The sequence below is a fragment of the Leucopleurus acutus genome, assembly GCF_964270905.1.
Source record: "Leucopleurus acutus genome assembly, chromosome: 1".
In the NCBI taxonomy this organism is placed as follows: domain Eukaryota; kingdom Metazoa; phylum Chordata; class Mammalia; order Artiodactyla; family Delphinidae; genus Leucopleurus; species Leucopleurus acutus.
Window position 1 is genome coordinate 91719316 of NC_139142.1, and position 26184 is coordinate 91745499.

The following is a 26184-nucleotide window of genomic DNA, read 5'->3' on the forward strand; positions in this document are numbered from 1 at the left end:
AACATCATCCTCAATGGTGAAAAACTGAAAGCATTTCCACTAAGATCAGGAACAAGACAAGGTTGCCCACTCTCACCACTCTTATTCAACATAGTTTTGGAAGTTTTAGCCACAGCAATCAGAGAAGAAAAGGAAATAAAAGGAATCCAAATCGGAAAAGAAGAAGTAAAGCTGTCACTGTTTGCAGATGACATGATCCTATACATAGAGAACCCTAAAGATGCTACCAGAAAACTACTAGAGCTAATCAATGAATTTGGTAAAGTGGCAGGATACAAAATTAATGCACAGAAATCTCTGGCATTCCTATATACTACTGATGAAAAATCTGAAAGTGAAATCAAGAAAACACTCCCATTTACCATTGCAACAAAAAGAATAAAATATCTAGGAATAAACCTACCTAAGGAGACAAAAGATCTGTATGCAGAAAATTATAAGACACTGATGAAAGAAATTAAAGATGATACAAATAGATGGAGAGATATACCATGTTCTTGGATTGGAAGAATCAACATTGTGAAAATGACTCTACTACCGAAAGCAATCTATAGATTCAATGCAATCCCTATCAAACTACCACTGGCATTTTTCACAGAACTAGAACAAAAAATTTTGCAATTTGTATGGAAACACAAAAGACCCCGAATAGCCAAAGCAATCTTGAGAACGAAAGAAGGAACTGGAGGAATCAGGCTCCCAGACTTCAGACTATACTACAAAGCTACAGTTATCAAGACGGTATGGTACTGGCACAAAAACAGAAAGATAGATCAATGGAACAGGATAGAAAGCCCAGAGATAAACCCACGCACATATGGTCACCTTATCTTTGACAAAGGAGGCAGAAATGTACAGTGGAGAAAGGACAGCCTATTCAATAAGTGGTGCTGGGAAAACTGGACAGCTACATGTCAAAGTATGAAATTAGATCACTCCCTAACACCATACACAAAAATAAGCTCAAAATGGATTAAAGACCTAAATGTAAGGCCAGAAACTATCAAACTCTTAGAGGAAAACATAGGCAGAACACTCTATGACATAAATCACAGCAAGATCCTTTTTGACCCACCTCCTAGAGAAATGGAAATAAAAACAAGAGTAAACAAATGGGACCTAATGAAACTTAAAAGCTTTTGCGCAGCAAAGGAAACCATAAAGAAGACCAAAAGACAACCCTCAGAATGGGAGAAAATATTTGCAAATGAAGCAACTGACAAAGGATTGATCTCCAAAATTTATAAGCAGCTCATGCAGCTTAATAACAAAAAAACAAACAACCCAATCCAAAAATGGGCAGAAGACCTAAATAGACATTTCTCCAAAGAAGATATACAGAGTGCCAACAAACACATGAAAGAATGCTCAACATCACTAATCATGAGAGAAATGCAAATCAAAACTACAATGAGATATCATCTCACACCAGTCAGAATGGCCATCATCAAAAAATCTAGAAACAATAAATGCTGGAGAGGGTGTGGAGAAAAGGGAACCCTCTTACACTGTTGGTGGGAATGTAAATTGATACAGCCACTGTGGAGAACAGTATGGAGGTTCTTTAAAAAGCTACAAATAGAACTACCATATGACCCAGCAATCCCACTACTGGGCATATACCCTGAGAAAACCATAATTCAAAAAGAGTCATGTACCAAAATGTTCATTGCAGCTCTATTTACAATAGCCCAGAGATGGAAACAACCTAAGTGTCCATCATCGGATGAATGGATAAAGAAGATGTGGCACATATATACAATGGAATATTACTCAGCCATAAAAAGAGACGAAATTGAGCTATTTGTAATGAGGTGGATAGACCTAGAGTCTGTCATACAGAGTGAAGTAAGTCAGAAAGAGAGAGACAAATACCGTATGCTAACACATATATATGGAATTAAAAAAAAAAATGTCATGAAAAACCTAGGGGTGAAACAGGAATAAAGACACAGACTTACTAGAGAATGGACTTGAGGCTATGGGGAGGGGGAAGGGTAAACGGTGACAAAGCGATAAAGAGGCATGGACATATATACACTACCAAACGTAAGGTAGATACCTAGTGGGAAGCAGCCGCATAGCACAGGGAGATCAGCTCGGTGCTTTGTGACCGCCTGGAGGGGTGGGATAGGGAGGGTGGGAGGGAGGGAGACGCAAGCGGGAAGAGATATGGGAATATATGTATATATATAACTGATTCATTTTGTTGTGAAGCTGAAACTAACATACCATTGTAAAGCAATTATACTCCAATAAAGATGTTAAAAAAAAAAAAAAAACTACCTTAAATGTAGATGGATTAAATGCTCCATCCAAAAGACACAGACTGGCTGAATGGATACAAAAACAAGACCTCTATATTTGCTGTCTACAAGAGACCCACTTCAGACCTAGGGACACATACAGACTGAAAATGAGGGGATAGAAAAAGATATTCCATGCAAATGGAAATCAAAAGAAAGCTGGAGTAGAAATTCTCATATCAGACAAAATAGACTTTAAAATAAAGGCTATTACAAGAGACAAAGAAACACACTACATAATGATCAAGGGTTCGATCCACAAAGAAGACATAACAATTGTAAACATTTATGCACCCAACATAGGAGCACCTCAATACATAAGGCAAATGTTAACAGCCATAAAAGGGGAAATAGTAACACAATCATAGTAGGGGACTTTAACACCCCACTTTCACCAATGGACAGATCATCCAAAATGAAAATAAATAAGGAAACACAAGCTTTAAATGACACGTTAGATAAGACGGACTTAATTGATATTCATAGGACATTCCATCCAAAAACAACAGAATACACTTTATTCTCAAGTGCTCATAGAACATTTTCCAGGATAGATCATATCTTGGGTCACAAATCAAGCCTTGGTAAATTCAAGAAAACTGAAATCGTATCAAGTATCTTTTCCAACCACAACGCCATGATACTAGATATCAATTACAGTAAAAAATCTGTAAAAAATACAAACACATGGAGGCTAAACAATGCGCTACTAAATAACCAAGAGATCACTGAAGAAATCAAAGAGGAAACCAAAAAATACCTAGAAACAAATGACAATGAAAACACGACAATCCAAAACCTATTGGATGCAGCAAAAGCAGTTCTAAGAGGGAAGTTTATAGAAATACAATCCTACCTCAAGAAACAAGTAACATCTCTAATAAACAACCTAACCTTACACCTAAAACAACAGAGAAAGAACAAAAAACCCCGTAAAGTTAGCAGAAGGAAAGAAATCATAAAGATCAGATCAGAAATAAATGAAAAAGAAATGAAGGAAACAACAGCAAAGATCAATAAAACTAAAAGCTGGTTCTTTGAGAAGATAAACAAAATTGATAAACCATTAGCCAGACTCATCAAGAAAAAAGGGAGAAGACTCAAATCAACAGAATTAGAAATGAAAAAGGAGAAGTAACAACTGACACTGCGGAAATACAAAGGATCATGAGAGATTACTACAAACAAATATATGCCAACAAAATGGACAACCTGGAAGAAATGGACAAATTCTTAGAAAAGTACAACCTTCTGAGACTGAACCAGGAAAAACAGAATACATAAATGGACCAATCACAAGCACTGAAATTGAAACTGTGATTAAAAATCTTCCAACAAAAAGACAAGGACCAGATGGTTTCACAGGGGAATTCCAGCAAACGCTTAGAGAAGAGCTAACACCTATCCCTTCTCAAACTCTTCCAAAATATAGCAGAGGGAGGAATACTCCCAAACTCATTCTATGAGGCCACCATCACCCTGATACCAAAACCAGACAAAGAAAAGACACAAAAAAAGAAGACTACAGGCCAATATCACTGATGAACACTGATGCAAAAATCCTCAACAAAATACTAGGAAACCGAATCCAAAAGCACATTAAAAGGATCATACACCATGATCAAGCAGGGTTTATCCCAGGAATGCAAGGATTCTTCAATATAGGCAAAACAATGAATGTGATACACCATATTAACAAATTGAAGGATAAAAACCATATGATCATCTCAATAGATGAAGAAAGAGCTTTCAACAAAATTCAACACCCATTTCTAATACAAAAAAAAAACAACCAACAAAGTAGGCACAGAGGGAACCTACCTCAACATAATAAAGGCCATATATGACAAACCCACAGCCAACATCATTCTCAACAGTGAAAAACTGAAACCATGTCCTCTGATATCAGGAACAAGACAAGGTTTCCCATTCTCACTGCTATTATTCAACATAGTTTTGGAAGTTTTAGCCATTCAGAGAAGAAAAAGAAATAAAAGGAATCCAAATCGTAAAAGAAGAAGTAAAACTGTCACTGTTTGCAGATGACATGATACTATAAATAGAGTATCCTAAAGATGCTACCAGAAAACTACTAGAACTAATCAATGAATTTGCTAGAGTAGCTGGATACAAAATTAATGCACAGAAATCTCTGGCATTCCTACACACTAATGATAAAAAATCTGAAAGAGAAATTAAGGAAACACTCCCATTTACCACTGCAACAAAAAGAATAAAATACCTAGGAATAAACCTAGCAAAGGAGACAAAAGACCTGTATCCAGAAAACTATAAGACACTGATGAAAGAAATTAAAGATGATACAAACAGATGGAGATATATACCATGTTCTTGGATTGGAAGAATCAACATTGTGAAAATAACGATACTACCCAAAGCAATCTACAGATTCAATGCAATCCCTTTCAAACTACCTGTGGCATTTTTCACAGAACTAGAAAAAAAAATTTCACAATTTGTATGGAAGAACAAAATACCCCAAATAGCCAAAGCAATCTTGACAAAGAAAAATGGAAGTGGAGGAATCAGGCCCCCTGACTTCAGACTATACTACAAAGCTACTGGCACAAATCAAGACAGTATGGTACTGGCACAAAAACAGAAATATAGATCAATGGAACAGGATAGAAAATCCAGAAATAAACCAGAAATAAAAATCCAGAAATAAACCCTTGCACATACCTTATCTTTGATAAAGGAGGCAGGATTATACAATGGAGAAAAGACAGTCTCTTCAATAAGTGGTGCTGGGAAAACTGGACAGCTACATGTTAAAGAATGAAAGTAGAACACTCCCTAACACCATACACAAAAATAAACTCAAAATGGATTACAGACCAAAATTTAAGGCCAGACACTATCAAACTCTTAGAGGAAAATATAGGCAGAACACTCTATGACATAAATCACAGCAAAATCCTTTTTGACCCACCTCCTAGAGAAATGGAAACAAAAACAAAAATAAACAAATGGGACCTAATGAAACTTAAAAGATTTTGCACAGCAAAGGAAACCATAAACAAGACCAAAAGACAACCCTCAGAATGGGAGAAAATATTTGCAAATGAAGCAACTGACAAAGGATTAATCTCCAAAATATACAAGCAGCGTATGCAGCTCAGTACCAAAAAACAAACAACCCAATCCAAAAATGGGCAGAAGACCTAAATAGACATTTCTCCAAAGAAGATATACAGATTGCCAACAAACATATGAAAGGATGCTCACCATCACTAATCATTAGTGAAATGAAAATCAAAACTAAAATGAGGTATCACCTCACACTGGTCAGAATGGCCTTCTTCAAAAAATCTACAAACAATAAATGTTGCAGAGGGTGTGGAGAAAAGGGAATCTTCTTGCACTGTTGGTGGGAATGTAGATTGATACAGCCACTATGGAGAACAGTATGGAGCTTCCTTAAAAGACTAAAACTAGCACTACCATACGACCTAGCAATCCTACTACTGGGCATATACCCTGAGAAAACCATAATTAAAAAAGAGTCATGTACCACAATGTTCATTGCAGCACTATTTACTATAACCTGGACGTGGAAGCAACCTAAGTGTCCGTTGACAGATTAATGGATAAAGAAGATGTGGCACATATATACAATGGGATACTACTCAGCCATAAAGAAACGAAATTGAGTTATTTGTAGTGAGGTGGATGGACCTAGAGTCTGTCATACAGAGTGAAGTAAGTCAGAAAACCAAATACCATATGCTAACACATATATACGGAATCTAAAAAAAAAATGGTTCCTATGAACCTAGGGGTAGGAAAGGAATAAAGACACAGACGTAGAGAATGGACTTGAGGACATGGAGAGGGGGAAGAGTAAGCTGGGACAAAGTGAGAGAGTACCATCGACACATATACACTACCAAATGTAAAATAGATAGCTAGTGGGAAGAAGCTGCATAGCACAGGGAGATCAGCTCAGGGCTCTGTGACGACCTAGAGGTGTGGAATATGGAGGGTGGTAGGGAGACGCAAGAGGGAGGGGATATAGGGATATATGTATGCATATATCTGATTCACTTTGTTATACTGCAGTAACTGACACAACATTGTAAAGTAATTATACTCCAATAAAGATGTCAAAAACATTATTACTTAATAACTGCATTTTAATTTTAGGAAGCCAGTAGTTTCTAGAGAATAGCTTGCTTAAAGATAAAAAGATTTCTAATCCTTGTTTATTCTAAGGATAATCCTATATATGTAGTGGGTCATTAATATCTTTGGGTCAAATCTGTTTCTTCAAAATAATATTATATGGCTTGACAAAGTTACTAGAAACATTGCTAGATTATGTTTCCTTCAAAAACTTGCTATACATAATCCTAACAGATTTAAGTGGGAAAGTAATGTTTCTTCTCATGTTCTATCATGGAAAAACATAAATTTGGGATTCAGATCTAGAGAAAGAAATTTAAGGTAATAAAACTCTGATTGCAAAAATTTCCCTATGTAATTACCTTTGTAGAACTGATACACCACTTCCTATCCCTCATTCAACTCCTAACAATAATAGAAACATAGTACAGATAATCTTACCTAGAATTACATTAATTTTTCTAACATGAAGCTCTATGTAAATGGCTTGTATGTAAAATTAGTAACACCCATTCCTTCATGGTATGAAAGAATCCATTAGCAGTTTTCTTTGGGTAATTTGAGGTGGGGAGGTGAAGAACTGAGCCTGTTATCAGGCTCCCCTGATGGGGTAGCACACCTTCTTAATGCTTAGACTGCGACCCCCTGCGTTACCCTACTTTCCATCCTTCTAGATCCAGAGGCCACATGGCAGTCATTGGTATTCACCACTTTTTCCAGGTTCACATATTCTCTAATGTAAGACTCGGGTACTGCTTATTTCCATTCTCTTATTGCTTCCCAGATACCCACGTCTTTCCCTTTTTAATCCTAAGCAGAGTTTTTATCTTTCTGAATCAAGTGAGGACCCTCACCCCATCTGATATTGTAGAGTGTTTTCTAAGTGAAACCTCCTTCAATGTCACTGATTTGCAGTGGATATTCTATTTCGCGTTCATCAGCACGTTACAGTATTGAGTAAAGCTACAACTTTATTACTCACTACAGTGTTTGATTTTACTTATCTTTTTCTGATTAATAAAGACTCTGGATCTTTGAAATCCATATTGAGGTTTTAACTTCTCTGAAAGAACTCTAGATTTCAAACAGGATTTCTAACATGTGCAGAATACTAAAAAAACAAGCTCTGTGACAGGATCGGAAAACATTTTTTGTACCAGTGCTACCTCTACTGAAAAACTAATTACGCTGCAAATCAACTTTAAAAAAAAGAAGTTTAAAAAATATCATTATACCTTAAATTTATGGAGAAACCACCACCAAAAGGAATCATGCAAAAGAGCAACAGAGGCTTCTGAGAGGAAATGAGTCTTCCAGATTTTAAAAATTTTTCCCTATGGAAAAAAGACACATGGAGATCAAATTAATAATATTATAAGACATGTTACTGTAAATAGGCTTTATAAAGAGTGTGTATTTAATAGTTATAAACTACCACTGCTTAATAGAAATTTAATGTGAGCCATATATATATTTTCTAATAGACATTTTAAAAAAGTAAAAGTAAAAGGTGAAATTTTAGTGACATTTTGTTTAACCAAATGTATTTAAAATATATTTTAATACATAATTGTTATTAAATTATTAATGAAATATTTTACATTCTTTTGGGTACTGGGTCTTTGAAATACAGTGTATATTTTATACTTATAGCACATCTCAATTTGAACATAAATTTTCATCATAAATACTAGATCGTAATTAGATTTTGTAAACTATATGGTTGTAATTTTGTTTCAACCATAATTGAAAGTTGTTCAATAACTGAATCAAGTATTAATTTTAAACTTTATATATAATTAAAATAAATAAAATTTAAAAATTCAGCTGATCACAGACATAGAAAACAAACTATGGTTACCAAAGGGGAAAGTAGGGGAGAGGGATAAATTATGAGTTTGGGATTAACAGATACACTCTACTCTATGTAGAATAGATAAACAACAAGGTCCTACTGTATAGCATAGGGAACTATATTCAATACGCTGTGATAACCTATAATGGAAAAGAACCTTAAAAAGAACATATATACATATGTATGTATAACTGAATCCCTTTGCTATACATCAGAAACTAACACAACACTGTAAAACCACCATACTTCAATTAAAAAAAAAATTCAGCTGAGTCACACCAGGCATATTTCACATTCTCAATAATCACATTTGATTAGTAGTCACTGAAACGACAGTGTAGGCTAGAAGAGGAATAGCAAAACTCCAAGACACATGTTAACAATTTCCCTTTTATGCTGAAGGCAGGTATCAGCAATCATGGGGTTGTAACCCAATGGGCCCCATCATAAGTCTAGACCCTAAAGATAGTGTTCACTCTAAGCAATTCATCAAAATTGGCACATAAAGTTAATTCACCATGACTACTAGAGACTATAAATCTTGGTTTACATAGGTACCTTCAATAGTCATTTTATTTTATTCACTAAAAGTTTGTAATGCCAGACTCAGTAGAGTTCAAGAATTCTTTTAATGAAACCCATAGGTATGAATTTCTGTTCCTCAAGTACAAGTCTACAAAAAAGGATACCGTGCAAACATTTATACCAAGGAGATTATTTATCATGCATACTGTGGGAGCACTTCTCCTTCATAGGCCACTAAGTATAGTATATACATTGGTAACAGCTTCAACTTATTTAGCACGTTTTTTTTTAACATCTTTATTGGGGTATAATTGCTTTAGAATGGTGTGTTAATTTCTGCTTTATAACAAAGTGAATCAGTTATACATATACATATGTTCCCATATCTCTTCCCTCTTGCGTCTCCCTCCCTCCCACCCTCCCTATCCCACCCCTCTAGGTGGTCACAAACCACTGAGCTGATCTCCCTGTGCTATGCGGCTGCTTCCCACTACCTATCTATTTTACATTTGGTAGTGTATATATGTCCATGCCACTCTCTCACTTTGTCACAGCTTACCCTTCCCCCTTCTTAATTACAAAAACATATGAGAAGTACATAAAGAAAAAAGTAGAAAATTAAAATACAGGAGAAAATCTGAATATTTTTTGTTGAAATTATTTGCAAATTTCAAGCAAACATGCTTTTTAGTGTAAACTAACTGCATGATTGCTTCTATTCTAAGCTTTGGTTATGTTTAGTATCACTAACTTTCTTTTTCAGGAAAATTCCAGATTCCTTAAAATATATCAATATTTAGTCAAAACAACCAAAAACAGAAATCAGCCAAAAAACCCCAAACCCGACTTAAAAAGTTAAATGGTACTTTCCTCCATCACCCTCTACCCTTTTGTGATACTTTTTTGATTCAAACAAATGTAAACATACCTTAAAACCTATACATTATCTGACTTGGAATTTATTCTCCTAATATAGATTCTAGGTTGGATAAAACTATTTCTAATGATCTCTTGATTTCTGTTTGTGTATATCTGTATCTCTGTGGCTCAGCTTTCTCAAAATATAGGCCGCTTTTCACTCAATTCAATAAAACTTTTACTGAGCATCATCTGTAGCCAAGGGTCCATTCTGGGTGGTAAAGGGGATAATTTATACTTTATCAAGAAACTTAATCTATGACTGTATGTTCAGGAACGTATTTGGATGGGGTTACGTGAATCCAGTCAATTCCATGGATTCCCTCACCTTCAAGCATGTAACAGTAACCCTTTAACCTTCTTTTTCCAAGTTTCAGACGTTATAATAAGCATTTCTATGAAATAACCTTCCCTCTGATATTATTTTCCTAAGCTTATTTTCTCTTCACTTTAATGTCATCATCTATCTCAATGCCATTGCATTGTGCATGATCTAGCAAGCCAATTTAAATTCTTTACTGAAATCAGGGAGGGGTATTAACAAATAAAACACTGGTTATCTATACCTAGATATACCACTGGTTCACAAACTCAAAATATCCTACACCCAGCTGCTTGTCATATCCTGTGCACCCCTTCCCCCAAACCCATACCTACTTACACTCCTCACTTTCCTACTTCTTTCAAAAATGACAGCGTCCTCCAAGTTAACCATATGAAATGTTTATCATAGCTGTACTTCTGTGCCTTGTTTATGTGACTGTGATGTACATGCACCCATAGTTAAAATACAGTCCCATCTTAGAACACAGAATGTGAGAGTTAAAAAGATTATATTGTCTAGAACATTTATAAGATGATTTTAACAATAATTTGTATTAATTTCTTTTTACAATAAAACCTTTTCCCTGAGGAAACTTTGGAAAATATAGTCAGAGAAAGTCACAAATAAGCTCATGATCCAGGCATAACAATTACCATCTATTGTTTTTCTCAAAAAAAAAATTGTATCAGGTGATCAAGATGGCAAACTAAGCCTTCCCTCTCACCCAAATCCCATAAAACATAAAAGAGAATTGAAAAGCATCTGTATTAGCATGGAAAATAAGAGAGAGTGTCATTACTGAATCATTTTAGGTGGAGTTTTCAACTGAGGTGCTCTGTGGTTCCCTAACTGAGGGGCAAACAGGAGACCCAAGTCAGGTTAATCAGATTATTTCTTGGAATACTGTGTCTTGAAGATGGAACACTGAAGTGATACACTCTCTTTCACCTTGAAGAGAGGGAAAAATGGGCAGAAAATAATGGCTGGAGCTGATTCATCCAAATTTAATGGTTGATTAGACTCCTTCTGAAGGACTGTAGAATACTATAGCAGGAAAGAAAACAGGGATTTTGTGTTGAGAAAGAAAGAGCCACAAGGAGGCTGGGGGTGAGGGATGGGAAGAGGGCCTACTAGGGGCCAAGTCCATCTTAGAGAACTGTCTTGAGAGGAATCTGCCTGGAGGTACAAGGAGCACTGTTCAAGTCCCCAGGAAACAGAAACCTTTTTAGGTGACCGCTTAATATTTAAGTGGGTGGGAAATCAATACCAGTAACCACTCAGCCCTCGTCCTATCCCTGGCAATCAGTGTCCAATGATCTAGTTACCTTCCTATGCCTGCAGTTTTTCATCAATTGGCTACTCTGTAGGGATATTTCTTAAAAATTCCCCAGACACTTGGAGGTTCAAAAGGTAGGGTGTGGGGAAGGGCTCTCATAAATTATTTTGGGATCAAAATGAGCAGGCTAACATATCCTGAGCTATAGAGCAGGAAGAGGGGGAGTGAAACACCTGTTACAGTCACATGCCAAGCCAATGCACGCAACTTCAGACTCCTGAGGCAGTAACACAGAATCTAATACAGTCTCTTCTGGAGATTAGGGTGTTAAAAATGTCACTGGTTGGGGCTTCCCTGGTGGTGCAGTGGTTGAGAGTCCGCCTGCTGATGCAGGGGACACAGGTTCATGCCCCGGTCCGGGAGGATCCCACATGCCGCGGACCGGCATGGGCTCGTGAGCCATGGCCACCAAGCCTGCGCGTCCGGAGCCTGTGCTCTGCAATGGGAGAGGCCACAACAGTGAGAGGTCCGTGTACCGCAAAAAAAAAAAAAAAAATGTCACTGGTCTTTCCTGCCAGACTTAATGCCCAAAAGAATTAAATCTTGCTTAACACCTAATCTGTCATAGCTTTAAATTAAGGCCTAATTCATTAAATCATATTCTCAAAATATATCACACAATAATAATAAAATAATGTTTACATACGTCAAAGTTATGGGCTTTTAAAATAAAAAGATAAATCTGTTCAGCATTCAAATGTCTGGGTAGTTGAGTAAGCTCATTTGTTCTGAATCCTGGGAAGTTGCAACCCTAGAAAGAGGGAAATACCACAGAACAGGAATTACTTCATTCTTTTCAGTATAGTAGTCTCATATGTCTACAGAAGACAGATATTTAACTATCATTCATTAACATAATTATTTTACATACTTTTACTAAAAATAAGTAAAATATATTTATCCCACCTAAGAAAAATCTTCATATTATCTGTTTCTATGAAATTAAGAGCACTGACATATTCATATGCCAAATCTAAAAGTAAAAACAATTACTTCAGAACTAATTTTGACATAGCTCAAATTACCAAGAATTTTAGCTACACTACACATAAAGAAATGGACTAGGCAGAAAAAGAACGCTTCTGTATTTGTTTCCAACTTTCTCTCCTGGGGCCCCTATCTAAATGTATAGCTTTATCTATCTTATTGTAAACATTCTTTTAGATCCACATAATACTTTTGATATATAATCTCATAAAACAGAAATTGTAAATACCTCTATATCCTTCTTTGTCTCCATGTCATCTGAAAGCTGGAAAACATTTAAAATAAAATCTTTAAAATTCTAAATTTAAGAATTTTTATACTTTGTAACTTTGTTCAGTTAACGTGTGTGTGTGTGTATGCATCTCTTAGTGAGGCCTAGAATGCTGTTGCTGTATTAGATGCTGGGAATGCAAAGATATTCCTTGCCCTCAAGTTAGTCAGAGGGCAAGAGAAGAATCAGATACGTATACAAAACACAAAGAGATAAGGGCTATGATAGAAATATAAACAAACTACTTATTGCAGTTTGGGTCCACTGGGAAACAGACTGTGAGGTGGAATTTAGTGTTCAGAATGTTTATTGGGAGTGACTTTGGGATTAATATCTATGGAAGGCAAGAGGAAAGGGAAGATTGAGAAGTCAGCTATGATGCACGTCTAACAGCCCTGACCCTAAGCAGAGCTTGTGAACTGAAAGGACCCATAGTAGTTGTTCTGCACTGGGTTGAAAGTGCCAGGCCTTTCTGTTTCTGACTTGATTAGTCATTGTATGTGAGTGGCTCCTGGATGGTCGTTTACTTGGGAGAGGAAGTTCTCTCTGTGAGAGGCAATCCCTGAAGGGGCTACAGCTGAAGGGTGTCCCCTAACAGCACTCTTAGCAGTTGGGGCAACGGGTCCTTCCTTGAAGGGGAATCTGGGAGGAACATCTTTGTGTCCACCACACTACTTTACACAGAGAATAAGAAGCCTTCTGTATAAATTAGTTTTTGATCATCTAGACATGTTAATATATTGTTTATTATTTTCCATATACCCATTTCCTCCCCAAATACATAGGCTTACAGGCAAATTTTATACACACACACACATAACATATATTATTTAAGAGAAGACATAGGAAACCAATTTGAAAGGATGATTACAGATTGCTAAATGAAAGAGGATCACATTATTGGCATTTTTTAAAAATGTGCAAAGGGATAAAAAGGAGAAGGAAAGTGAGATCAATTATAAGAAAGAAGGCTATGTGCAACTGGTCGTTCAAGACGGCGTCAGATTTAGAAAGATGTTAATGTTAATCTCAAAGTCCTGGCTTTATTCTGCAGGAAGCAAAGAAACACCTTTCAGGGAACAGAGTAATAGTAACACAGAACTAGTTCTTGGTCATACAACCTGGAAAAGATACCACAAAAATATAAATAATTCATGTTAAAATCCTGGATTTCCCTGGTGGCACAGTGGTTAAGAATCTGCCTGCCAATGCAGGTGACAGGTTCAAGCCCTGGTCCGGGAAGATTCCACATGCCACGGAGCAACTAAGCCCGTGCGCCACAACTACTAAGCCTGCGCTCTAGAGCCCGCAAGCCACAACTACTGAAGCCCGCGTGCCTAGAGCCTACACTCCACAACAAGAGAAGCCACCGCAATGAGAAGCCTGTGCACTGCAATGAAGAGTAGCCCCTGCTTGCCGCAACTAGAGAAAAGCCCACATGCAGCAACGAAGACCCAATGCAGCCAAAAAACATATTCAATAAAAATTATTATTAAAATTTTGTTAGTGTAATTCATCTAAAGGTCATTTCAATAGATCCTGGAAAGTCATCTGATAAAATTCATTAGAATTTTTGAAATTCTTTTGAAAATTAATACAGAAATCACAATGAATAATGTAACTACCAGTGTTCCCATGTTCCCACAACCTAGAATGGATTACTGTTATTTTAGTATTTGCTTAAGACTATTTAAGATAAAATATGAAGTTTACATATAATAAAATATAAAATTAGATCCCTTTTTACCACGATCTCTAGTTCAAACTGTGTGTTCCCCTTCCATGAGATAGTCACTATCATTTGTTTGGTTTGCACCCCTTCAATTCCATTAAAATACTTTTACATATATGTGTATATACATAGAAAGAATATATAGACTTTTGGTATGTTTTTAAAATTTAAAGGAATGATATTAACTGTACATATTACTTGGTAACTTGCTTTTTTTTCACTGAATATGTTTTGACAATCTACACAAGTTGGTATTTATGGACCTGTTAACTTCCAGACAGCTTTTCTACCAACCTACCTATTCCCTCTGCAAAATATAAATAAAATCAATAAAAGTTCACAAGCAACTTTGCCAACATCAAGAACAAATGATATCCCTATATTCAACAAACTATCTATAGACTAAAGAGATGAAGCTAAGTAACTAACTTTCTGAAGTTTGTATAATTTTTATACCAAAACCAAAAAAGATAATCATAACTTATCAAACACAGATGTAAAATCCAAAAAGCAAACCAAATCCAGTAATGCATTAAAAATATATCCTAATATAAGAATGGTTCAACTTCTGAAAAGCTGTTAATGTAATCTGCCACATTCACACATGAAAGGCTTAAAATAGCTTTTGCTATCATCACAGTGGATTATTTTCCTCTCCATTTCAAACCATAAAGATGTTTTTAGTTTTTGTGTACAGCGATATCTATATTCAAATCTAATATTTAATCTACATCTATACCCACATCCATATATCTTTATTAAACTTGGAGTAAATTTCTTTAATCTGAAAAAAGTTATCTAAACATTTAAAGTTGTACCTAATAGCAAAGTACTATCTTTCTTTCTGAGTCAGTCAGACAAGATGAGAAACTGGTAACATTGTTGAGTAATATACCTATACCAATAATAATTTCCTATATACCAACAATAACCCATTTAATTACATAATGGAAAACTAATCTCATGGACATTAGTAATAAAAATTTAAGATACCTAGGAATACATTTAACAGGGAATGTGTAGAACTTATATGAAGAAAATCACACATTTTTATGTGACTATATGTGGAATATAAAAACAAAAGCAAAAACAAACCAAAAAAATGAACAAACCAAACCAAACAAAACACTAACACATATAAAGAGAATAGAGTAGTGGTTACCAGAGGGGAAGGGGTAGTGGGGAGGGCTAAATGAGTAAAGGAGATCAAACATGTGGTGACAGGCAGAATCTGTATTTTGGTGGTGAGCATGCTGTAGGGTATACAGAATTAGAAATATAATGTTGTACGTGAAACTTACATAACGCTTACAACCAATGTTACCTCAATAAAAAAATAAATTTTAAAAAAAGCACATAAATCTACTGATAGACCTAAAATAACACCCTTATGCTTTACTCCCTTGCACAAAAATAAACACTGGAATTAAACACAAAAAAATAAATCTGTAAGAACAATATAAGAGAACACAGGTGAATATATGTATGATCTTGTAACGAAGAAAGCGTTCTTAATATTATGGCACTAAAGGCATAAGATTTCAATAAAAAATTACAGATTCATGAAAATATAAAATTCTATACAGTGAACAAATACTTTTGGGTTAAAAGGCAACCAAGAAAGTAATATAAGTATGTATAACATATGTTACTGAGAAGTGTTAATAGTTTTAAAGCATAAACAGCTCTTAGAAGAACAGCTAAAAACTGCCCAAAGTTCATAAATAGGCAATTCATAATAATAGAAACACAACACCTAATAAAAAACTAAAAAATCAACTTCATTAGTGAAATGTATGCAACTGATAACATTTATGCCTGTCAATTTGCAAACATTAAAAAATACAATATTAAATATTGACAAGGGGATGGGTAAGGGATCAATCACAGACTCTATTGTTACAAATACAAATTGGTGCCACCTTTCTAGAAAACATTTTGGCAGTATGTATCAAAACACTTAGCTTTTCACATTTTTCCCATGTGGTTCCTCTTCTGAAATTTATATTAAGAAAATACTCATGCATAAGCACAATTTTTAGCTCTGTTCACAGAACCTTAGTAAATAATAATGAATAATGAAAACTAACCTAAACGTCCAACAAAAGGGCTATTACATTAGTTTATTTTTGAAATGATGTAGAATGATATTTAATGATGAAAATTCCATAAAACATTTAATGAATTAGAAATAGTTTAATTTGAATTTTCTAAAAAATTTTTAAAGAACAATGAAAATGACAATATTGAGATATATGTAATTTATTTATAAATGATAAAATTAAGATACTTGCCTTTTTAGTGCTTATCTCTTTTAATTTTCTAAAATGACTACCTTAGTCATAATCAGGAAAAAACATAAAAAGTAATTTTGAAATTTAAAAAACATTTAAGGAGGTGGATGGATGAGTGGTAGCACTTAAAGTCTTTATAGCTTTAATTTTAGAATGTATTTTTGAAAAGGACTAAGTTTCTCAAAGTAATTCAAAATATAATTCTAATCAAACTCTCAAAGAGATTAAAAAAAATTAACAAAGTAATTCTACAGGCAGTAAAAATAACTGTTATTTTTTTCCTAAAGGAAAATGACTGATATAGGACCTGTATCCCTAAGATGTTATAAATTTTTAAATAACCAGAGGATGAAATATAAGTCTTCAAATAACTTGTAGTGATGTGAAAATGCCAACACTCATAATGTATGTGTAAAGAAAAATATGAGTCCAAATATTTTAAAAACAGGGATAGATAGATGATAAAAGACTAAAAGGAAATTTTTTAATGTTACTAGTACTTATCTATGAAATTATAGTGATTATATTTTCTGTGAAAATATAATTTTTTAAGGAAGGTGAAAACAAATACAATACCATTATCTTCTTTTCCTTATGGTAATTCCTTAGAAATTCCTTATATTGTTCCAATTTTCCATGAGAACCTTTAAAAAAATGAGAATTCACAACATATAAATATATAAATAGCCTTTAAAATTGAGAAAAATGTAAATACTTTAAGTCGATTATATATAAAACCATTCAATGAGATCATCTAGCTATTTTGACAAGCATAATGCTAGACACACACAGTCTTAGTTGAATCAGTCTTAGTTGAATAATTATATCTCCTGTTTCCTTTTGCTATTTAGAAATGTCATGCTCCAACTAATACATCTTTAGTACTTATTCCTATATCCAAAGTTTTACCTTAATCCCTTACTACTGAACAAGCCCATGTTTTTCAAACAGCTCAGCCACTTACATTTGGTTGTTTCACTGTCACCTTATATTCAATACAGTACAGTACTTTGGAGTATGGCCCAGTGAAAGACTATGGGGGGCTTTGAAGTCAGATAACCTAGACTTAAATATCAGAGTCCAAGCTCTGATATTTACACATAGAGGACAATGAATATAAAGAAAATTATTTTTTAAAAGCATACATATGTGCTCTCTCTCTCTCCCTATATGTTTATATAGTCACACACAATTATATATATGTAGCTTGTATAATTTCAAAAATATTTTTTTAAATTAAAATAATTAAAAATTCAATAAGGGACTTCCCTCATGGCATAGTGCTTGAGAATCTGCCTGCCAATGCAGGGGACATAGTTTGGAGCCCTGGTCCGGGAGGATCCCACGTGCCGCAGAGCAGCTAAGCCCATGTGGCACAACTTCTGAGCTTGCGCTCTGGAGCCTAAAAGCCACAACTACTGAGCCTGCATGCCACAATTACTGAAGCCTGCACACCTAGAGCCCATGTTGCGCAACAAGAGAAGCCACTGCGATGCAACAAAGAGTGGCCCCTGCTCGCCGCAACTAGAGAAAGCTCACACACAGCAACGAAGACCCAACGCAGTCAAAAAAAAAAAAAAAATTCAATAAGAAAATTGTAACAGTAGTGAATTTAACAGTATTGTATTTAAACACATTCTCAGATTTTGAAAACTCAAGGTCCAAAAAAGGATATTAAATAGCTAAATAATATAACTATTATATTTATTTAATACACAGAAAATACTTTACAAGTACAACCAATATCATTCTTAAGACATATATGAGGAGCAAAGCTTCTTCATCTAGGCAGCACGAGTGCTTCCTGCAGTGGCCAGCTTAATTCAGTTTTCAGTGTTTCCAACTCAAAGAACCAACCCCACTGTGCACCTCAGAGATGCCACAGGAGCCAAGAGCACCCTCTCATCACAGGTGAGTCTCATTTTGACAAAACTCTATGACTATAACCTCGGGAGCATCACAGAGAGGTCACTTTGGAGCCGTGTGGCTGACAAGGTCTTGGTGCTGTGGCCTGATGGAAGGCCTGAGCCTATGAGATGGGAGGGCCGAGTTCAGCACATTGGACCAACAGAGACACCTGGACTCCATGTAATATAAAGTGGTGAGGGTTCTCCCAGAGATCTCCAGCTCAACACAAAGACCCAGCTCCACCCAATGGCCAGCAAGCTCCAGTGCTGGATGCCCCATGCCAAACAACTAGCAAGACAGGAACACAACCCCACCAATTAGCAGAGAGGCTGTCTAAAATCATAATAAGGTCATAGACACGCCAAAACACACCACCAGACATGGTCTTGCCCACCAGAAAGACAAGATCCAGCCCCACCCACCAGAACACAGGCACCAGTCCCCTCCACCAGGAAGCCTACACAACCCACTGAACCAACCTCACCCACTGACAGCAGACAGCAAAAGCAGCCTGTGAAGAGGAGACCCCAAGCACAGTAAGTTAAACAAAATGAGAAGACAGAGAAACACAGCAGATGAAGGAGCAAGGTAAAAACCCACCAGACCAAACAAATGATGAGAAAATAGGCAGTCTACCTGAAAGAATTCAGAGTAACGATAGTAAAGATGATCCAAAATCTTCAAAATAAAATGGAGAAAATACAAGAAGTGATTAACAAGGACCTAGAAGAACTAAAGAGCAAACAAACAATGATGAACAACGCAATAAATGAACTTAAAAATCCTCTAGAAGGAATCAATAGCAGAATAACTGAGGTAGAAGAACAAATAAGTGACCTGGAATATAAAATAGTGAAAATAACTATCGCAGAGCAGAATAAAGAAAAAAGAATGAAAAGAAATGAGGACACTCTCAGAGACATCTAGGACAACATTAAATGCACCAACATTTGAATTATAGGGGTCCCAGAAGAAGAAGAGAAAAAGGGACTGAGAAAATGTTTGAAGAGATTATAGTTGAAAACTTCCCTAACATGGATGGGAAAGGAAATAGTCAATCAAGTCCAGGAGCACAGAGAGCCCCATACAGGAAGCACAAAGAGTCCCATACTGGATAAATCCAAGGACAAACACACCAAGACACATGTTAATCAAACTATCAAAAATTAAATACAAAGAAAAAATATTAAAGGCAGCAAGGGAAAAACAACTAATAACATACAAGGGAATCCCCATGAGGTTAACAGCTGATTTTTCAGCAGAAACTCTTCAAGCCAGAGGAGAGTGGCAGGATGTATTTAAAGCGATGAAAGGGAAAAGCCTACAACCAAGATTACTCTACCCAGCAAGGAGCTCATTCAGATTTGATGGAGAAATTAAAACATTTACAGACAAGCAAAAGTTAAGAGAATTCAGCACCACCAAACCAGCTTTACAACAAATGCTAAAGGAACTTCTCTAGGCAGGAAACACAAGAGAAGGAAAAGACCTACAATAACAAACCGAAAACAATTAAGAAAATGGTAATAGGAACATACATACTGATAACTACCTTAAATGTAAATGGTTTAATGCTCCAACCAAAAGACATAGATTGGCTGAATGGATACAAAAACAAGACCCGTATAAATGCTCTGTACAAGAGACCCACTTCAGACCTAGGGACACATACAGACTGAAAGTGAGAGGAGGGAAAAAGATATTCCTTGCAAATGGAAACTAAAAGAAAGCTGGAGTAGAAATTCTCATATCAGAAAATATAGACTTTAAAATAAAGACTATTATAAGAGACAAACAAGGACACTACATAATGATCAAGGGATCAATCCACGAAGAAGACATAATAATTGTAAACATTTATGCACCCAACATAGGAGCATCTCAATACATAAGGCAAATGCTAACAACCATAAAAGGGGATATCTACAGTAACACAATCAGAGTAGGGGACTTTAACAGGCCACTTTCACCAATGGACAGATCATCCAAAATGAAAATAAATAAGGAAACACAAGCTTAAATTATACATTAAACAAGATGGACTTAATTGATATTTATAGGACATTCCATCCAAAAACAACAGAATACACATTTTTCTCAAGTGCTCATGGAACATTCTCCAGGATAGATCATACCTTGGGTCACAAATCAAGCTTTGGTAAATTTAAGAAAACTGAAATTGTATCAAGTATCTTTTCCAACTACAACGCCATGATACTAGATATCAATTACAAGAAAAAAACTGTAAAAAATACAAACCCATGGAGGCTTAGCAATACACTACTAAATAACCAAGAGATAACTGAAGAAATCAAAGAAGAAATTAAAAAATACCTAGAAACAAATGACAATGAAAATATGACAACCCAAAACCTATGGAATGCAGCAAAAGCAGTTCTAAGAGGGAAGTTTATAGCAATACAATCCTACCTCCAGAAACAAGGAAAATCTCAAATAAACAACCTATCCTTACACCTAAAGCTATTAGAGAAAGAAGAACAAAAAAAACCCTGAAGTTAGCAGAAGGAAAGAAATCATAAAGATCAGATCAGAAATAAATGAAAAAGAAATGAAGAAAACAATAGCAAACATCAATAAAAGTAAAAGCTGGTTCTCTGAGAAGATAAACAAAATTGATAAACCATTAGCCAGACTCATGAAGAAAAAAAGGGAGAAGACTCAAATCAACAGAATTAGAAAAAAAAAAGAGAAGTAACAACTGACACTGCAGAAATACAAAGGATCATGAGAGATTACTACAATAAAGTATATGCCAATAAAATGGACAACCTGGAAGAAATGGACAAATTCTTACAAAAGCACAACCTTCCGAGACTGAACCAGGAAGAAATAGAAAATATAAAGAGACCAATCACAAGCACTGAAATTGAGACTGTGATTAAAAATCTTCCAATAAACAACAGCCCAGGACCAGATGGCTTCACTGGTGAACTCTACCAAACATTTAGAGAAGAGCTAACACCTATCCTTCTCAAACTCTTCTAAAATATAGCAGAGGGAGGAACATTCCCAAACTCATTCTATCTGGTGGTCATCACCGTGAATCCAAAACCAGAGAAAGATATCACAAAAAAGAAAACTACAGGCCGATATCACTGATGAATATAGATGCAAAAATCCTCAACAAAATACTAGCCAACAGAATCCAACAGCACATTAAAAGGATCATACACCATGATCAAGTGGGCTTTACCCCAGGAATGCAAGGATTCTTCAATATACTCAAATCAATCAATGTGATACACCAGATTAACAAAACAAAGGATAAAAACCATATGATCATCAGAATAGATGCAGAAAATGCTTTTAAAAAAATTCAGCACCCATTTATGATAAAAAAAAACAAACGAACCCTGAACAAAGTAGTCATAGAGGGAACCTACCTCAACATAATAGAGGCCATATATGACAAACCCATAGCCAACATCACTCTCAATGGTGAAAAACTGAAACCATTTCCATTAAGATCAGGAACAAGACAAGGTTGGCCACTCCCACTGCTATTATTCAACATAGTTTTGGAAATTTTAGCCAATCAGAGAAGAAAAAGAAATAAAAGGAATCCAAATTGTAAAAGAAGAAGTAAAACTGTCACTGTTTGCAGATGACATGATACTATACATAGAGAATCCTAAAGATGCTACCAGAAAACTACTAGAGCTAATCAATGAATTTGGTAAAGTAGCAGGCTACAGAATTAATGCACAGAAATCTCTTGCATTCCTATACACTAATGATGAAAAATCTGAAAGAGAAATTAAGGAAACACTTCCATTTACCACTGCAACCAAAAGAATATAATACCTAGGAATAAACCTACCTATGGAGACAAAAGACCTGTATGTAGGAAACTATAAGACACTGATGAGAGAAATTAAAGATGATACAAACAGATGGAGAGATATACCATGTTCTTGGATTGGAAGAATCAACATTCTGAAAATGACTCTACTACCCAAAGCAATCTACAGATTCAATGCAATCCCTATCAAATTACCACTGGCATTTTTCACAGAACTAGAGCAAAAAATTTCACAATTTGTATGGAAACACAAAAGACCCAAAATAGCCAAAGCAACCTTGAGAACGAAAAATGGAGCTGGACGAATCAGGCTCCCTGGCTTCAGACTATACTACAAAGCTACAGTAATCAAGACAGTATGGTAGTGGCAGAAAAGCAGAAATATAGATCAATGGAACAGGATAGAAAGCCTAGAGATAAGGTGACCATATGTACGTGGGTTTATCTTTGATAAAGGAGGTAAGAATATACAGTGGACAAAAGACAGCCTCTTCATTAAGTGGTGCTTTGAAAATGGGACAGCTACATGTAAAAGAATGAAATTAGAACACTTCCTAACACCACATACGAAAATAAACTCAAAATGGATTAAAGACCTAAATGTAAGGTCAGACACTACAAAACTCTTAGAGGAAAACATAGGCACAACACTCTATGACATATATCACAGCAAGATCCTTTTTGATCCACCTCCTAGAGAAATGGAAATAAAAACAAAAGGGACCTAATGAAACTTAAAAGATTTTGCACAGCAAAGGAAACCATAAACAAGACCAAAAGACAACCCTCAGAATGGGAGAAGATATTTGCAAACGAAGCAACTGACAAAGGATTAATCTCCAAAATATACAAACAGCTCATGCAGCTCAATAACAAAAAAACAAGCAACCTAATCCAAAAATGGGCAGAAGACCTAAACAGACATTTCTCCAGAGAAGATATACAGATTGCCAACAAACACATGAAAGAATGCTCAACATCACTAATCATTAGAGAAATGATTAGTTCACACTGGTCAGAATGGCCATCATCAAAAAATCTACAAACAATAAATGCTGGAGAGGGTATGGAGAAATGGGAACCCTCTTGCACTGTTGGTGGGAATGTAAATTGATACAGCCACTATGGACAACAGTGTGGAGCTTCCTTAAAAAACTAAAAACAGAACTACCATACGAGCCAGCAATCCCACGACTGGGCATATACCCTGAGAAAACCATAATTCGAAGAGTCATGTACCACAATGTTCATTGCAGCTCTATTTACAATAGCCAGGACATGGAAGCAACCTAAGTATCCATCGACAGATGAATGGATAAAGAAGATGTGGCACATATATACAATGGAATATTACTCAGCCATAAAAAGAAACAAAATTGAGTTATTTGTAGTGAGGCAGATGGACCTAGAGTCTGTCATACAGAGTGAAGTAAGTCAGAAAGGGAAAAGCAAATACAGTATGCTGACACATATATACGGACTCTAAAAAAAAAAAGAAAAAAAATGGTTCTGATGAACCTATGGGCAGGACAGGAATAAAGAAGCAGATGTAGAGGCTGGAGTTGAGGATACAGGGAGGGGGAAGAGTAAGCTGGGACGAGGTGAGAGTGTGGCATGGACTTATATACACTGCCAAATGTAAAACAGATAGCTAGTGGGAAGCAGCTGCATGGTACAGGGAGATCAGCTCGGTGCTTTGCGACCACCTAGAGGGGTGGGAGGGAGGTGCACGAGGGAGGGTATATGAGGATATACATATGCACATAGCTGATTCACTTTGTTTTACAGCAGAAACCAACACAACGTTGTTAAGCAATAATACCCCAATAAAGATTTAAAAAAAAGACATATATTACAAGTTTGCCCGTTAAATAAAGAAAAAGATAAGAATCACCATTAGTATCTAAAACTATTGTGAAAGTGTTAATAAACACAACTAGGTAAAGGTTATATAAATACTGAAAAGTAGTAAAAATTATCATTACTTACAGATATGCTTTTCACTCAGTCTGCAGTTATCCAATAGTGAATGCTAGGTACTTCCCACAGATTAACTTAGCTCATATAGTTCAAGTCTCACTCCTTTTACTTTGGGTTGTAGGTCTGTTTTTAATCTCCTGACTCTTGCTGACTTGCTTGTCTCTGGTAACAATATTCGTTGATGCAACCCTGTTTTCCTGATATTTGGTTACTTCTGCTCCAGCTCAAAGGTCAGAACTGTTTTAGGCTTTATACTAGCAACACTTTCTTTGAATCCAAATGTTCATTTTCAACTAAAAATCCAAATTGGACCATTTTGAAATGAAGAGGTTTTAAAATAGAATAAATTTATGTTTTGATATTTTATATCTTAGGATTTCATTCTTTATGAGAATACACACACACAGTGATAGACACACACACAAGTGACAATCACTTTACGCATATAAAAAATAAGGTTTACTTGTCCTGGAAGTTATTCTGTTCCACTCAAATATTCCAGAGACATGGTTTTTCAGAAGAATTGAACACTCTGCTAATCTTGACTCCATGGCCATGGCCGCATCATGTACTCGCGGGACATTTCCCCATAGATGTGTATAAATTGAAGTAAATGAACTATCTTCTTTTATTTTCTTCAGAGTACATAACAATTTATCATTATCCCCAAAATGGATTTCCTTTGGCCAGTGATCCTGCAAAAAATGTGAGACAATACAACTTAAATCATTTTTTAAAATGAATTTAAATAGAAGAGTTCAAAAATCAATGAGCTGAAATTCAGGCTTTATTCTATAGCATCATTTTTTATTAAATGCATTTTTTTAATTTGTGGGAAAAAACATAAACTTTAGAAGTTTCAGATGCTTTATAAAACCCTTTTTTTATCATTTGAAAGTAAGTTGCTTACTTGACTGATGACCCCATCATCCTTGAATACTTTAGCATTTATTTTCTAAAAACAAACCATCAGAATAAGGAAATTGGCATTGTTACATTGTTCCTATCTAATTCTCTGAGTTTACTCAAGTTTCATCAACTAAATCAATAATGCTCTTTATAGCAAAAGGCCCTAGTTCAGTATCACACATTGTGTTTAAGCATCATATGTCTTTAGTCCCCTTCAGTCTACAACAGTTCCTCAGTCTATGTAATTAAAACCACAAGTTCATACTGATAACTCTAATTCCAGTTTCAAACATTCTAGTTTTCTCTTTCCATATTATAATTAACATCTCCAACAGTGAAAACCCTAGCTGCCATTATCTTAAATATATGTACTTATTTGATCCATCTCTTCAGGTAGCCAATCTCTCCTATCCATTGCCAGACTCTTCACTATGTGGATGCCCCTCTCATCCTGCTTAGGCTCTGACTTCTCATACCAGGCCATAGCCTACCTCCACATTTCCTGAACTACCTCCCCACCCAAGGCCACATGTGAATACCATCCTCACCCCCTTGGACCCCAGCACCTGTGGTATCACATGGATACCTTCCCTCACGGTGGCTGAGTTCAGAAAGGCTGCTCTGGGTGACCACAGAACATTCCCCTCCCCCGCCAATGTGGATGCTGCCTTGTTTTGGCCGCCAAATGGCCTTAGGAGTACATTGTTCAGGAAAGGAAGGAGAACAAGGAAAGGGAAGAAAAGAAAGGGAAATGAAGGGAAGGAAAGAGGAATCACAACAGTAATATTTGCAAATCTAAGTTTATCTTTTAATAAAATTGTTTAATACCAAAACAAAGAAATACAGCTGACACAATTAAAGGTCTGTGA

The 26184-nt window shown here is 35.6% G+C and overlaps 1 protein-coding gene across 1 annotated transcript in view; it reads right to left on the minus strand.

The window, feature by feature from the left end:
• FAM227B (family with sequence similarity 227 member B) overlaps positions 1–26184 on the minus strand; it is a gene marked incomplete at its 3' end in the record, with an annotated part of 266307 nt that overhangs the window by 217104 nt on the left and 23019 nt on the right. Inside the window, exons 3-7 of the mRNA XM_082860879.1 lie at positions 24870–25101; positions 17272–17339; positions 12628–12663; positions 12058–12162; positions 7688–7786 (exon numbers count right to left, since the gene is read on the minus strand). Coding sequence (XP_082717005.1) covers positions 7688–7786; positions 12058–12162; positions 12628–12663; positions 17272–17339; positions 24870–25101 — 540 coding nt within the window. The remainder of the gene's footprint in view (positions 1–7687; positions 7787–12057; positions 12163–12627; positions 12664–17271; positions 17340–24869; positions 25102–26184) is intronic.